General features: G+C 41.0%; 2 protein-coding genes across 9 annotated transcripts in view; one reads left to right on the top strand and one right to left on the bottom strand.

Annotated features, from left to right (window-relative positions):
- Positions 1–2,890, top strand: part of FGGY (FGGY carbohydrate kinase domain containing) — a 350,907-nt gene extending 348,017 nt beyond the window's left edge. For all 8 annotated transcript variants that reach the window (XM_043520798.1, XM_043520801.1, XM_007059048.4 and 5 more), the window contains 2 exons: positions 1,316–1,377; positions 2,735–2,890. In XM_043520798.1, coding sequence (XP_043376733.1) covers positions 1,316–1,377; positions 2,735–2,766 — 94 coding nt within the window. In that variant the 3' untranslated portion in view covers positions 2,767–2,890. The remainder of the gene's footprint in view (positions 1–1,315; positions 1,378–2,734) is intronic.
- A 3,106-nt stretch (positions 2,891–5,996) lies between these two features.
- Positions 5,997–16,058, bottom strand: LOC102936809 (E3 ubiquitin-protein ligase RNF170). The gene is made up of 5 exons (XM_007059047.3): positions 15,796–16,058; positions 12,781–12,889; positions 8,860–8,933; positions 8,056–8,166; positions 5,997–6,648 (listed from the first exon to the last, which is right to left on the bottom strand). The coding sequence occupies exons 1-5, from the start codon at positions 15,844–15,846 to the stop codon at positions 6,343–6,345; spliced, it is 651 nt and encodes a 216-aa protein (XP_007059109.2). The 5' UTR covers positions 15,847–16,058; the 3' UTR covers positions 5,997–6,342.
- Between the last annotated feature and the right edge of the window lie 1,149 nt (positions 16,059–17,207).

Genomic DNA, 17,207 nt, shown 5'->3' with positions numbered 1-17,207 from the left:
GATCATAGCCTGGCTGGTGTGTGGTGGTTTCTGAGCCCTCATGTGTCTATGTGAAGAGAATGCATTATCTCCTCAGAAATGGCACCTCTGAGGTGTTCTCTACGGATTCAGTTAGTTTAGTATCTACCTAAGCTGACCTTGCTTTGTGTGTGTGCATATGTAGGCTCAGAGATGAGCCTAAATAGTTTTGATCTAAATATATTCTGCTGGTACAGCTCCCCAAAAGGGCCCTGAGCCAGGACCAGGTGGAGAGGAAGGGCCCAGCCCAGGTCCCCCTTCCACACCTGGTTGAGAGCAAGGTCCCAGGGTGGACAAAGACTGTGATGCCTTTGGCCTAGGGGTACGGGCCAGACATCTCTGCCCCCCTTCTGCCCGGGAAACAAGAGACTGGAAACTGGGTGCACTAACCAGTAGGCCACCTGGCCCTCTGAGCACTGTACTACTGGCACTAATAAGAGGGCAGATTTAGGCTCCTGCTAGGGAAATTAAAAAGCCTGCAGATTTCTGATTAGATCTATATGATTCTTTGGCTCTTTGACATTGAACTGTCTGTAGGCTGTAGCTCTAATGCTGTGCTATGAAATAGTACAGCCCCTGCCATTTTTGTTTCCCTCAGTCATGAGGTGATGAATCCATCCAACTCCAATGGGACTACTTGTTGAGTCCCGCAAAATTAGTCCTCAATCCTGCAAAGCGATCCTTCCACGCATACCCTGACACCTGCAGGGAGTCCTATTGACTGCAGCATGACTGCCCACAAGGATCCCTTTTCAGGAACTCAGGAGTCTCCAAACCTGGCTTTGCTTTGACCTCACCCAGATCAGGATGGAGCTCTGCCTGCTGCCGCTCAGTATGAGAAGATGAGGGCAGCCGCGAGCTACATTGCAGAACTTCATGAGTTACATTTGGCTTCTGGAGCACACTTTGGCCTGCCTTGCTTCAGAGAATTGATACTTCGGAAAAGGGATTAAGAGATCTCTTCTAAAATACCACTTTATTAGAGAAATCAGCTTCCCAGAGATGTGTGTATCATTTCCTCCAGTTACCATAAATAATAGAAGATAGTCCACTCTTCCCCAGACTCTTAGTAAGAAAAAAGAACTGATTTTTGCCTCATTGAAGAGTCTATAGTACTGTACTTTGTTCGCATGACTGCTTTATAATGGGATTGAACATATTTTAAGACATCTGGTCTGTTAACCTGAAACAAAATACATTAATAATGTTCTAATTGGTTTTTTGAAAAACTTTGTTCTTGTCAAAAAGTATTTTAAATTAAAGGAGGCATTTCCAGCTTGTATTTATCTTTTAACAGGAGGCCATGGAGAGAATGGGAAAAATCGGGAAAATCGTGCTTCCAAACCACAGGGATAAAAGGTAATCTTGATTTTTAAGTATCCACTTATGAGAGTGAAGCAATCACTTCAACCAAAGTAAATGCCTGTCTGCTTCTAGCCCTGTTTGAGTGCAATAACATCTGTGTCCCTATTTACATTGTATGTTAGCAGGGAAATGTCACAAACGAAGCATAAAAAGGCGTGGGGTAAAATTTTCAAAAGTGCCTAAATGATTCAGGAGTCTAGGCCCCATTTTCAGAACTGATGTAGGCTCCTTGAAAATTTTACCAATGATTAACAAACTAGCATTATAATCTCCATATACTACAACCGTCTTGAGGTGAAAGACAAGGACACTCACATTTTGGAGATGCTGAATTAGTTAAGGACCTGCATTATGGTGCTGTATATGTTATACTGGAATAGCTCCTTTCCAGCTATGTATTTCTAAGGCATCCCTCACCATAGCATGAAGGCTCTGACCTATTCCATTGAGTAAAAATGCCTAACCCTTAAAACTGTGTTCTGGTTAAATCTGAACTGTGGTAGCAGTAGCCTTAAACTGGACAGCAGTTTCTGTAGAGCAGGTGATGAATGTGCAGTAGAAGTGTGTGAGCACCACCTGCTGGCCTATGAGAACATCTACAAATAAATTAAGAGACTGTCCCACTTCGGAGCTACTCAGGTCCATGTACTATCCAAAGTTTGATTTTTCATACAGCTTAGCAAGTGAAATAAGTGTATGTCCCTCTGTTGCTGAGGGGAAACTGAAAAGGTTTGTGGTAAAATGCAGCACAAATCAAGATTTTAAGAACAGTCAGAGAAAGCAAAACATTTTTCAGCTAGAGGGAAATTATAAATTATTGTATGTTATGCAGCCACTGCTTTCATTTTCTCCAGGCTTGTAGGGTGAAAATCTTACTTTCTCTCACCTTCATTGGCAGCTGGGGAACAAGGAGTTACCAGTATCTCTTAGCATGAGACAGCACAAAGAGCAGGGAGGATTTGACTAAATGTAGGGGAGGCATTAGTCATATTTGAAAAGGATTAGGCCCTTGGGGCTAAGTTCTCTCTGTTGGTGGGTGTAAATGGACAATATGCCATTAAAGTCAATGGACTTGTCTTCTTTTACACCAGCAGAGAATTCTGCATAGGAGAGGGTGGCTGAAAATCAAAGCTAGGTTTAGGGTAACCAAAAGGTATAATTATAACTTGAAATCACTTGTCTGGGTAAAAAGTCAGCTCTGGCAAAACACAGCACTCTACTGCCAATAAAATTGTCATTTATAACTGAGTCAAAACCACTTCTGGTGCTTCCCTGGCTAGAGTAAACATGCCTATTGTGGGGTATTTAAACCGCCTCAGAACTTTAAATTTGTTTAATTTTTTTTACACAGATTTTATGACAAGAAGTATGAAGTGTTTTTGAAACTTGTTGAACATCAGAGAGAGTATAAAGCCATCATGCGAAGCGTATAACCAACAGTCATATAGTCTGGGATCTACAGGGATCGCAGATTTCCCAGAGGTTTACAATTAAAAATTCATAGGAATTTTGTCTCAGTGTGTCATTCAATTTAAAACAAAAATGTTCTTTCTAATTTTAATTTAAAAATCTAGTACTTTCACTGCATGCTGCTGCACTGAGTAATCTTTCAAGCCACTGCTCGCCATTGAACTATAGATTGGGGTTCTCAACTTTTTTCGTTCTGAGGCCCCCCTAACATGCTATAAAAACTCCATGGCCCAGCTGGGCCACAACTGTTTTTCTGCATATAAAAGCCAGAGCCAGCATTAAAGGGTACAAGCAGGGCAATTGTCCAGGGCCCCACACTACAAAGGGGTACTGCGAAGCTAAGTTGTTCAATCTTTGGCTTCAGCCCCGGGTGATGGGGCCTGGGGCCCTGGGCTGCAATCCTGCATGGTGAGGCTTTGACTTTCTGCCCTGGGCCCTAGCGAGTCTAATAGCAGCTATGCTTGGCGGACCCCCTGAAACCTGCCCATGGCCCCCCAGGGACCCCTGGGCCCCTGGTTGAGAACCACTGCTCTAGTTGATCATGGACTCCAGTTAAAAAAACAGACATGCCACCAGTGCCAACAATCAGGTAGTGATCGTGAGCTGGAAAAGCAGAAGGCATCAGTTAATTAACTCACTAAGGCAAACCGCTAGTGGCTAGGATAGAAATGCATGCATTTTTAACATGGATTCTGCTGTACTGTTACATAAGATGACTAGCAATGCAGGCCTACTGCTCCGTTTCATTTTAGCACCACTCACCTGGTACAGTTAAGATTGACATTGAATTTTCATGGTCAACTCCTACTGTCTGGGGTGTAAAATTTGATGATAGCATTTCTGCCTGGGTGCTGATATTTTGGAAACATGCTTGTGACCCGGAATTTGTGTTTTTTTTCTCTGACACAACACAAATTTCAAAAGTAATTTCAGGGGAAAAAGTATGATGGGCCTTCGTTTTTATTTGGGTGATTTCCCCCTCCTTGCCATGTCAGACACTTGGCTGTGAGATATAATGCAGGTGCCTTTCTGTGACTCATGGATGCTAATAAAACGTCCTGCTGGCTGCTTCTCATATAGCCACCAGTGAAGCTGTCCAGGTGAATCTGTGCCCATCCCCACATCACAGACAGGGCCTGTGTCAGATGACGCAGGAGGCATGAAACTGAGAGTGTTGAGCGTGGAGCTCCAATATAGCGTAAGTGCAGGTCGGCTTCCCCCAGTCCTGCATTTATGCCTGCACAAAAGACTTCCCATGCTGTGTATTGCAAACCAAAGATAAACAGGGCTCCCTTGTGAGATATGAGGGCCCAATCCTGCAAGAATCTGAGCACCCCCAATGGCTTTACTAAGAGTCTCAAAGGAGAAACCTCCTGTTACTTATCCGTGATTAGTGTATTTGTTATTATTTGAACACCAGTGCCCGGCAAGTTAGGGCTTTAACCCTGTTTAAAAAGCAAAGGTGACAGCATTCACCATGAAAGGGGAACAAAGGTGGAGTTATAGAGAGAGGTATCTTAGCAGCCTTAAAAAGCACACAACAGACCATGCAGACTAATTGTGACTCTATTCTAGATCACCAGTGACAACATTTTCAACGCCTAAACTCCCAGCTTATTGTTTGGCCACTCTCACACTGAGCCCTTACTATACAACCACAATAACGAGAGTACAACTTTATGCCCTTGGCTTAGCAGAAATTCCATTCTTTAGTGATAGCATACACCATAACTCCAAGCTAAGTGCAAACAGGAGCTACCTGATGACAAAATTAAACTCAGGGTACTTTAAAAATAAAAGCCAGTTTCTTTACAAAAATTAATGTTCGTAATCCGTACTCAAAAACATCTGGCCACTTTTTTTTTAAAGAAAAGACACAATATATTTCCTGCCGTGGCGCTCATGGAAAAGCAATTGCTGCCCTCGCCGTAGTACCTAGTCTGAGGAAAGATTTCTCTATATATGCTTTCTGAGTTCATAATTAAAAACAATGAGAGTTGAAGGGTATAAAGTGGGGGAACATAACACAGTAAATAACGGGGAAAAGTGGGGTTCAATATTGGTATATCATAGCATGAACTTCAAGAGGATGTTAAAAGTTATGTCAATTGAAAATATGTCACCCAAAAAAATCCCACAAACATGACTGTTCGAGACCAGTATATTGTAAACAATAAATATTCATATATTTATTTTTATATATACACTTATCTACAAGTAACATGTGAAGTGTAGTTCTGTTACTTTCAATACATATCAGAGATTATCTATGGACAGAATGCAGTGTTTTCTTGCAGTATCCCAATCATTTTAACTACTTGCACAAAAAAAACCCCCAACAAGTCTGTCATGGGCTTCCTACTATTTATATCATCATCAATTTGGCCTTGATAGTTTTTGCTGAACTAGTACAGGGATTTACAAGGAAACTCCAGGGAGCATACAAAGTTCACAGGAAACGAGTAACAATGCTGACTTTGTTAAAACTCAGGTGCACAGAGCTTAAGGAAGCGGCTAAAAATTGTACCTTGTGTTCATATATTTGAGAGTTGGATAAAGATTTATTCAGATTCCTTGCATAAGCCTTCCAAACCCTTTTTATTTCACTCTCCCCAGAGTACTTTTATTTCATTTTGTATTTTGACTCAAGCTAATATTATGAACTTATTCACATTGTCTGTTTTAACTTCAAGATTACAATTAAACAGATACCTGGGAAAGTTTGTAATCTGATGGATGAGCTCATTGTAATAAACTCTGGTGGCACAAAACACCTACAGACAACCTCTTAGAGTAACCACGTAGTTGACATTTTATTCCCCATGCTACACTCATGGTATCTTAGCAAGTTCTATAGTAATAAGACTATCTTGGTTCTCAAGATAAAATCTGGTAAACCAGAACTGAGATGTAACTACTTAGATGTAAAGTGGTTTCCTAAAAAATGTTCAGGTATAAAGTGACCGGCTGTGCAATTTTAGGCTTTGTGCATATGTAATGCCAACAGACCCTGGTCGTCAGTGGGCTCGCTCGAACCTGAGACCTCTGGAGCTTAATGCATGAGCCACTAGTGTATGAGCTAAAAGCCATATGCCTCTTAGCTAAGGCTGTAGAGCAAACTCATTATTCTCTCTCTAAGTGGTCTTGGTGTCACTATATGGGACAGAACACCACACCCAGGAGGTGTGTGGGTTACACATAGCTCCCAGACTCTGTCATTTCAGGTCTTGTATGTTAAGGGAAGTCACATAAAAGGCTGCTTCACCTTGCAGGAACCTAGTAAATACATAGCTGTATTAAAAACGTAGCCTTGTGAGCATTTGCACAAATTTATCACTTGACCATGGCAAGTGTACTGAGTCTTACTCCACTATAGGTCAACATTAGAATGTTCTTCAAAAATCAATGCATCCCATGCTGCCCCCAGAGTCATGGAGAAGCCTGACGCAATCTGATGAAGGCTAACGAAGAAATAGAAGTTTGAGTTTATCAGGATTCCGACAGCATGCTCTGAGTTGTAGAACTTGCCATATTTATACCTTCTGATTCCATTTGCTGGCAAATGTTAAACATGCAAATTAAAAGGAGGAAAATGACAACTAGGTCATCGGCTGCTGCAAGGATTCCACAAAGAGGTTCATGCATCACGTCAAATCGGGAAGTTAAGCACATGATGGTCCCAAAGGAGCAAACAACAATTCTTAGGAAGAAGATCCAAACGAGACCGCCCAGGGTGAAGATTCCTCTTAAGGCAAGATTTAGGAGTAGCGGCATGTCATAAAGGTAATCTGCAAACTAAATATTCAGTTGCATTAGGTTATGAAGTGATATTATTTTCTCTAACTCTAATACATGGAGCTTTTTTGGTTACCAGATAAGCTTCTAATCAATGGTTTTAGTCTAAAATTTCTTAATTGCAAGATTTACCTCTAATGTCCAAGTCCAGCTACATTATTCACTTATTTTCCAGGATTCAGAGACAGATCTTTTCAGAAGAGCTCAGCTCCCACTCAGATACCAAAATAAAAGACTAGACTTTCAAAACAATGCATTATGTGTGGTATTGTGCCCTTTGAAAATCCCACCATAACTGCTGTATTGACTGCTGATCTCTTTTGAAAATGTGGGTGCTAAGTGCTTCAACATGTGACTGTATGCTGTTTTGAAAATCTGGCCCTGGCAGCCCAATCCAGCAGTCTTTTCTCCGGCAAAACTCCAGGCATGGGGAGGTAAATATAAAGAGGGACCATAGGACTGAGACCCTACTGGCAATAGCAGGTACTATGATACCAAGATACCCAGCGACCCTTTAAGATAACCAGTTTTTCCATACGGTACAGGCAACCGCTAGCTCCTGCTCCACTCTGTTGCCCTTTTAATATATTAAATTGATAAACTGTGTACTGATCCATGCCTGGAGTAAATATACATGAGGAAATATAATATCTGGATTTTCCCTTGGTCATTGTAATGGTTTAACAAAGTAAGGAAAACTATTAACCTGAAGAAATAACCTCCAGCCCAGAGGCTAAAGTAGGATCTGTAGCCCTTAGCAGGCCCTCCACCAGGAGGCAAGGAAGAGCTGCCTAGGGCAGGCAACATATGTTGTCTAGCAAGAAATGAGCATGACTTATGGAATACATGTACGTCTAGCCTTCATCTTATACAGCCGTCCCATTGCGCATTGAGCCTCCAGACCTGCTGGGATTTTGGCCTCAGTGGATAGTTTACACCCTAGGCGATGTGAACAGCCATGCTGGCTTCACCCCTGAGAGTTTGGCCACATCCAAACAGAAAGACGATAACTCCTTTCTGGTTTTGGATCTGACTTAGAAATGAACCCCTATAGGCAAGCTAAGATCTTGGGGTTCAAAGTTGAGCCACATATTCCAGTTTGGCCCATCTCTAGTTCAGTTTCCTCTCCCTTGCCTAATCTCCCCACTTGTTTTCCCCTCCCTTCCAGAATGACTGAGCAGGGACCTAAGCACGCTGGTCAAAAGCACCTGCCGCAGGGCACCTGGCTAATGGGACTGTTGAGCCTTGCTGTAACTGGCACGACTTCCTTACAAAGCTACAAACAGCATGAAAACCCAAAGATGGAACTCCTATACTGACAAATTAGTTTATATTGCTCAGTCTCTTTCAACCCACTGCAGCTTGGTACGGGGCTAATTAAGCATATGTAGAAATATCCGCACTTACAGGTCGAGGTTGTCCAGAGAAACGCTTGTTGTAATCTCTGATGTCACGTACAATGCGCTTGCTTGGGTTATCTTGTTGGTTTTCACCAGAGGCATTATACAGAAGAATCACCTTCCCAGGGAAAACAAAAATGAGCGTTAGAACTATACAGCTGAATGCAAAGCAATGCGGGTCTTGGAGCAGTAAGAAAAATACTCTTCTGCAATTTATTATGCCTGTCAATATTTCTGTCACAATGACCTTTGCCAGGTTTCAGAGTAACAGCCGTGTTAGTCTGTATTCGCAAAAAGAAAAGGAGTACTTGTGGCACCTTGGAGACTAACCAATTTATTTGAGCATGAGCTTTCGTGAGCTACAGCTCACTCGAAAGCTCATGCTCAAATAAATTGGTTAGTCTCTAATGACCTTTGCCTGGCTCCAAGTTTCATGTCAGTGGCTCCATTTCCTACATGCAAACCCTCTCCTTCTGAAAGGAGGGTATGTTCTCTCAATATAATGTGCAGCCTCTGGCAAGGGTCAGATGAGGATAAGAAGTTCTGTCTTGGGTTTATGAAATATTTATGCCAGAGATTCAACAACTATGCGGGGGGGGGGGGGAGGAGAGAGGCACATTTAATATTTTACAGTGTTCTCTGATAGGACAGGCTTCAGATGACAGAGGCAAATGACTGTAGTGCCATTCCAGCCTAAATGGGTTTTGAGATGCTAGAAAATAAGAGGCTGTACAAATATTATCCTTGATATCTCTGCTCTTAATTCACTAACTGTCAAAAAGCAGATGTATCGAATAGAAATTACTCTTACTTTTTGTCTGCAGAGAGGACAGTTTATTGCTCCTAACCAGGAGCCATGTTTCCAGTATGTAATTAGACAGGAACCTACAAAAAGCAAAATTGTTATATTAAGGCGCATGATCTGGAGAATATTTAGGTAAAGCAGATTTACAGGGAGGCCATCTAAGTTAATAGCCCCTTTTCCTCCCATTATATCTGCCTAGACGCCACTCTGAAAAGTGATGGTGTAAAAATGGCACTGCTCCTTCTGTGTATTCAGAGACATATCTGCTTCTTTCAGGTGAGACTCTGAAGTAGAATAGGACCTGACTCCAAAAGGAGCCCCATTGACCTCCACAGGGCCACTTTTGGAATAAGGTGCTCACCACCGTGAATAAGGGGATGAGAAACTGGCTCTTAGTGACTAAAAATTTTTTTACTACTCTTTATTGCTGTCATCTCTGTGGAACTGCCACAGCTGCCAGATTCGTCTCTGTCCTCTTCGTCAACAGAATGGGTAAGTTCCAATTGCATGCCCATCGAGGCAACTCTTCTGTCCTTACACTATATCCTCAGTTTCACCTGCACAACTTCACTGAAGACAAAGGGTTGCACAGGTATAACTCAGGCCACAGTTTGATGATAGAGCAATTGCACAAGCGCTGCCGAGGGCAGTATTTGATATAACAGCCCGAAACCCAGAAAGAGCCCAGCTTGACTTTCAGATCCCAGGCTCTGCTTGCCAGCCTGACCGTAAGAAAAAAAATCTTTTAACTTGTAAACTGATCAGATTTGATATGAACAGCAGTGAAAATAACTGTGGAACCCCAAAATGCCATTTTTGATGCTCATTTTATAGAGCTGAACTGCACTTTAATTCTCTTTATTCTTAAAAATAACCTGTACCAGCCGGTGGGCACTCATGAGCAACCCTATAATATCAAGTCTTTGGGACCCCATAATTTAGGAAAAATCAATAATTATACTTTCTTTTTTAGATCATGCTTCAGAAGGGTGGCTATCTGAGAAATAATGTTTTAAGTGGTGCATATGAAATCAAGTCTACAGCTATTAGGGATGTTATATAACAGAAATGCTATTAGGGATATTAAATTTGGCCCAAAAGTTTTGGGGTTGGTTTGTTTGTTTGTTTTTTGTAAGGGAGCCTCACCCCAATTTCTGAAACAATGGCTGCAATGTTTAACATTTGTTTTTGTTTGAGTGCAGTTTGTTTTCTTACAGCCCTTATTTCTTGTTGGCCTGTGCAAACGCTCAGTTTTGAAAACGGACAGCATCTGTAGCTAAATCCCCATGTTGTACGTATATAGGCAGCCCGGCACCCAGCTCCAAGCTTTCGCGTGTGCAAAGCTCAGATAGAAAAAACTTCATGTTGGATGCAGAAGCTGCTTTGGCCATTTAAGCCCTTACCCTGCACTAGGATCCAGGTGGGCAGATGGCTTTACCCACGCCAAGCCCCCCTGAAGACAATCGGATCTCAGTGCATGATCAAACCTTAGCTTTCCAATGGCTTTTAAAAAAGCAACCCATGGCCATTAAAAATGTTACCTGTTGAACCGTTTGTGAAGGATCGCAGGAAGGGAAAGACCCCTCTGAAGTTCAGGTATTTGTGTGTCCGTGTGTTTTCATAAATTAGAGCAAATCCTGTTTTAATCAAGTTTGCTACACTGCTTTTTGAGGGAGTTCACGGGGCTTCACTGAAATGCTCTGTGGTTATTGGTAATTAGAAAAAAAAATATTGGTTCAAGATCAGGTTTCCTCCTGACTTCCTGAACATATGGTTCAAAATGAAAACTCGGGGACGAACTGTATGAATTACCAATACTAATAAATTCAGACTTTTCTGTAAATCTCCAGTTAATCTGCTTGAAAAGCCAGGGGATGGCCATATTTAAAAAAAAATAAAACTTTGTGTAAGAGTGGGATTCATCAAAGGTGCCCAGCATTGACGTAATCCTGTTCTGATGGAAACCACGAGGCATTTCACCATTGACTTCAGTCAGGGCAGATTTAGGCCTACGCTGCACTTTTTTGATAGTCCCACCCTAAAGTTGTATTCATTTAAGACATGAAAAGCAGACATTGTGCAGGGACCGATTCTATAGAAATACAGGTATTTTACCATATGTGCATGACACTGGGGTAGGATCACGGTTTTGAAGAATAAACGATTATACGGTTGGAGGAAAACACAGTCTAAGGAAAGAAAGGGAAATAAGTCTGGGGAAGAGGAAAAGATGATAATATTATTCTTCATTGCTATGTCTTTCTCCTCATTTGAAAAATCTATGTAATGCAGCTTGTCTGATATTATTTGAAACATGGTTTGGGGCCATATATTTTCTTCACATTTATTCTGGCTTGGATTAAATTCAAGATCTTTTTCTGTGTGCATGTGCGTTTTATAAAGCAATGCATGTACACCAGCCCAACCCACAAAAGGAGACTCCTGAAGTATTCCCATGTAGAGTGACTGGTTCCTAGGAAGTGCTCCCTGATTTTTATAAATTATTTTTTTGCACTGTGCTTTTTATTGTGAATAGGGAGGTCGTGTTCTTGAACAAGCTGTGCAGGGTGATCTATAGAACAATGATACCTTCTATAACCAAAAATGTATTTCTGTAATAGAAAATAAATCTTCCAGCACATTTCCATGCACCTACCCACATCTACTGCTGAGATCTGTTTTCTTTCCTAAGCACATAGTAGTGGATGTGATGATGTCCTAGGAGAAGATGGTCCCACAACTCTCTTCAGCATATGCTTATGGTGTGTCCTCCCTCCCTGCAAACCCCTGCCAAAGCATTAGTGTCTGATGCTTTTATTCTCATTTACACTAAAGTCTCTCTATACTGTTCTGGTACTGTCAAAGGAGCTTAAATCTTGTAATTTAAATGTACTTTGCATCTGCTTTAAGACCCCTTTACACAGCCAGAGCAGAATAGTTGCACAATGTTTTTTGCCTGTGCAAAAGTGGAAGTACATCATGAAATCAGTTCATAGATGGTTCCAGTTTATACCAGCATAACTCCTTTGAAGTCAATTATTACATCAGCATAAAACTTCAGTTAAGCACTGAGGAATTACCCTGGTATTTAAACTTTTTTCCCCCTCTACTTTAAAAAAAATAGGAAAATATAAAAGCTTGTAGTTATGTAACATTAAGGTTACCATTTTACACACTCCTAAGTCAAGACATCCAGAAGTTAAGGCTCTCCTAGTAATCTTAACTCACCTCACGGCACATATTAGGCCGGATTCTGATCTCTCTTACTCCAATTTTATACCAGTGTAAATGTGACCAGAACAATCCCATTGAGATTTGTGGATTTTAAAAGTATACCTATAGAGAGACCAATTGTTCTCTTAGCTATATGGGTGTAATTCAAGCTGACTTCCATGGGAGCTGTATAGATGGATCTGAGATCAAAATTGGGCCCCATATGTGCAATGTATGTGACATTATAAATTAACATTATCAATTGAACTTTACATTTCTTAGCTTCTTCATGTTTAAAGTCATAACCTTAACATTATAGGAATGCAGGATTTGTACTCTTTGTTTTTGCATAAATATGACAATCTGTATTTACTACCCTTTTGTGCATCCCATGGACTCCACTGGAACTGATCAATATAAGACTGACTACAGAGGTATCTGTTGCCTGTTTATTGCCTCAAGACTTTCTGGGTATTTCAAACCTTTTCACCGCCTCATACATGTAAAGGCAGTGGGCAAATGTTATTGCTGATTTTTCTAGTGATTTCAAATTAACAAAGATGGGCATGATCCTACTCCCAGTGGCAGAACTGCCATGGATTCAGTGGGCTCACGCTTGGGCCCACAAGTACACACATCCTGAGACTTCAGTAATGTGTGTGGTGTACATACTCATTTACACAAGCACTGTGCATGCTAATCTGGAAAACTTACCACAAAACATATGTCCACAATTGGTTTCTACTGGGAAAGTAGCTGTTTGGAGGCAGATTGGGCAGCTTAAATCACTGTGATAAGGAGGTTGCCAATGTGTGAGAGCTTCCTAAAGGAGAAAAAAAATCAAACATTTCTAGTAGATGCATATTTTGATTGACATATTCAGTTTATTAATAATTATTAATAGCACATTTCATCTTCAAACAGCTTCATAAACATTCACTACACAAGAAGCCGTGTGAGGAATCATCTCCACGCAACAGATGGGGAAAATGAGGCACGCAGAAGTTAAGTGACTGGTCCACTGCCACAGATGGGATCAGTGTCAGAAGTAGAATTAGAACTCGGGGGTTCCTGGCCTCCAGTCATGTGATCAGACCAGCAGCTCATGCCTCTTTCCTGGAGGCTGTAAATGGTTTAGTCCATTACATTGCCCAGCTCATCATTACCACGAACTCAAAGCCCTAAATTCTGCCTCAGTAGTCCAAATATTTCTTTGGCCCTCCACTGCCGCTATTATTCTCCTCCATCTTCCTCAGCAATGCCCTAAATATATTGGAATGAACTGATTAGGGCGTATGCATACTACTGCCTGCTGTGGGATGGCATCATTACCTGTCAACTTTGTGTCGTAGGCCCTCTATAGCTAATACCTCAAACAGAGGGCATGGTTTTAGAGCAGCATGATCCGAGTTCTACCCTTGTGACGCTCTAGAGGAGCACTGTGAGGTTGTAGTGGCCATGCATTTATTACAATATCTTTCGAGTATCCTCTCCTACAATTCTAATCCGTGAAAGCCATAAGGCTTACCTTGGTTTCCAGATGTTTGTTTCTAGATTACCCACATTCCCATTGCTAAAAAGCCAGTCTACCTGGCATTATGTTCATCTCTGCCATGTCCGATTTAGGGAGTGGCAAGGAAACCACTCAGGTGCACTTTTTCTTACTGCATATCAAATCCTTGCTATCACTGACTGTTTTTGCCAGCTTCACTTATTCAGATTTATGAACTGGTCTGTAATGGATCATGAGATAGAATGTGCTCGTCTTGTATTATTTATACAGATCAGTGAAAAACTTGCACTTAGGTAATCGTCACTTGTCATAGCCACTCTTAGATCAGCCAGTGAAATTAGTCTAATAACAGTGCATCTTGGAGATACAGTTATTCGACTTTTCATGTCACTCCCATTAAGTATTGGGGTCTTCTGAATTTGAACTTCCACAGAAGTTTGTCTGTTTTAAGGCACGTACTGAAAGTGGGTAGTGCCATTTGCCATTCATGTCTTATGTACTTTCAAAGGGTACAGATGGAGGAGTAGAGTCAATTCCACAATTTCATTTTGCACTTTGATCAGAAAGTGGTGTAAAGCGTTTGTGGCTTGTGATGACGGACAACATTCTATGGGATTTTTTTTTTCTACGGGGGAAAATCAGGCAAACATCTGATTATCTCATGAGCTCTTCATACGCTTGTCATTCCTGATCGCTCAACAAGATCATCAGTGCCCATTCTCTTATTTGCTCTGATTCATATTTCAAAAACCAGGCTGGCATACTCTTTCCTGACTAATCAATGAACCCACTTTCACACATATTTGATCTGTTTATGGAAGATTTGGGAAAAGAGAGAAATAGACCTTAGAATGTCAGACCTCAGCAGAGCCAGAGGCACTAATGAAGATTCAATTACATTTAAAAATCAGGCATAGGGTTAATTTTTATTAATTTATCTCTTCCAAGAAAAAAAGAGCCAGGCCCAACATGTATTTCTGCAAAACAACTGAGCATGAATCCAGGTATTCATGCCACGGCACAGTCTAAAATTATCAGTTCATTGAGTTAATATGTTTGAAATCAGCACCCTCTAAATTAACTCTTTTCTTTGCATGACAAAGATCTGTAACTAAGAAGAATACATTTTAAAAAAAAATAAAATAACAAAACTATTGACAAAATTTTCTTCCTTCTGTAGTCATGCTGTTGTAAATGTGCACAGCATCTTTCTTGTACATGCTGTGTGTGAGATATGAATTGCTGCACCCACCACTGAAATGCAGCCACCTCTGGAGAGGGATAACCGCACACAGCAACATAACGAAGTCTCATGTACCACAGCCGTTTAAGTGACAAAATAATTTAAGATAGAATGTTGATTACCCCACTGAAATTTGTCCAAGTCACTGGGAACAACTGTCCTCTTGAAAAAAATTACTATGGGTGTTTTAAGTGGTGAGGCTCTCAGTTTCACCTCTCATCAGAGCAGACCTCTCCAGAAGCATAGACCACCTTAACGTTCTGGAATGATGCTAGTTCAGCAGTATCTAGAAGGAAGACTATCACCTGATGAAAATCCATCCCCACTTCATGGAGCAATCTGGGTTTCCCTTAAAGATCTCCTATTGAAGCACTGACCAGGTTGCACCCTGCTTAGCTGCTGAGATACTGACAACACAGAAGCCCAAGGTAGGGGAAATGGAACTACAAACAACTGCAGCAGCCCTGAAAAATGACCTCATGGTAAACAGATTTTAACACAATGTGACTTAAAAAACACGTGGCACAGCACATTAACATATCCCAGCTCCCAACGTGGTTCATGGGGGATACTTGTAAGCTCTTATTTCATCAAAGTTTGACATAAAGGGGCAGATCCTCAGCTGACGTAAATTGTCACAGCTCCATTGATGGAACGATGACAGCTGAGGATCTGCCCCAGAGACCATAGCCTTTGTTTACACGTGTTGCATATTTTACCTAATTGGATTATGTATCAGCCTTCAGTTTGAAAAGTAATAGGGCACTCACTTTTTTAAGCTTTGTCTCATACAAAAACAGGGAGTAAATGTGTTTCTAATTATGTAACTGAGCTATGGAGTCAAGGGAAACCCAGCATTCCCAGACCGTAACTGATGGAAATTCTGAAAAGCTCACCTGACCTCTGGAACCTCAACAAGTATAAACTGCTTTGGTATTTTATATTGAAATATGTTTTAAAATAATGAACTTACGATAGGATTCCTCTGGGACAAATGTTTATAGTCTTTTCCCAGATGACTCATCTTCTGCTGACTTAAATTAGCAAACCTGTGAAAAACAGAGTTTATGCCATTGAGAAAATGGTCGACATTGATATTACTGTGTTGTCATGCAATATTAGTCCTGATTCCTGAGTTGAGTCATTGCACAAATGGGTGCATAAACTCATCAAGTGATAAGCTTTTTTCTAGTAGGAGCTGCCATTAAGTGTAATATCATGTTTAGACACTGAAAATACTAGCCATTATACTCAAGGCATCATGGGAATCACATTTTTTAAAAATCAGAAAGTCAGATGACAATCTGACAATGATTCCATCATTATGACACCCCAAGAATATGTAAATAAAGCAAAGGAATTTAAATATAGTGCGACCAAGCAAACAATTTTTTATCTTCTTGTGATATTTACCTATTGAATGAAGTGAGATGGAAAATTCTCTAACTCCTGCAATCTGATCTCACCACAATAAGATTAATGTGTTAACTTTCTTGGTCCTGAGCCTGCAAGTTGTTCTTCACGGGCACATCCCTGCACCTATACAGGCCTCTTGATTTCAAAGGGGCTCCATATGGTTCAGGCACCTACCCACACTGGGACAATTGCAAGATTAAGATCTTATTTTGTTTCATTGTGTATTTCATCCAGTATGACAAATTTCACATCAAAAGAAAAGGCCAGACTAGAATGGCAGTAGCTTTACTGAGATAAAAGTCCTAATTGAAATTTCTGGTTACTCAGAATGCGGAGGGCTTGCAAGATTTGGCCGTATATTGTAATAATCTCCATTAGCTATAAAAACAGCTTTCCTGCAGTAGAAACAAAATCTAATATCTTTCCATGGATATGCATGTTAGAAAAGGCCAGCCATGCCCTTTGGGGAGGTGGGTGAAAGTGGGTATGTGTAGGTTTTTAGTAATCCTTATTAGAGTGGCTTATTCAACCCCCTAGATTGTCTTTGTCTTTTGACTTGGGGACTAGGTCCATAGAAATTAGTACATTTTAAATAAACTAAAAGTACATCTAAAGAGCTTTCATTGCTTCCCTGCCCTGCCCTGCCTTTTGGAATTCTTCAGATTGTACAAAATTATCCAGAGGAGGACCACTCTGACCACAGCTACAGCGGCTTTGACTTTTCCCTGGCAGAGTCAAAGACTGAGGGCCAGGTTCTGAAGCTGCCGGTGGAACTTCTCCAGGTTTATAGTGGTGTAAAGATGTCAGAATCCATCCCCACAGGGTGCATTTCTGATCCTCCACAGCAATGTTTGCACCTACATCCTGGGAAAGAAGGCTGGGGGCTTTCTAGAGAGTGAAACAAGAGAAATCTCCTATTCAGTGCCTACAAAGAGAAGTGTTTGGGTCAGCCAGGAGGGATAGGTTTCA

Source organism: Chelonia mydas, chromosome 8 (assembly GCF_015237465.2).
Source record: "Chelonia mydas isolate rCheMyd1 chromosome 8, rCheMyd1.pri.v2, whole genome shotgun sequence".
Taxonomy (NCBI): Eukaryota; Metazoa; Chordata; order Testudines; family Cheloniidae; genus Chelonia; species Chelonia mydas.
The sequence above is the reverse complement of the archived record's forward strand: the minus strand, read 5'-3'. Positions and strand labels throughout refer to the sequence as shown.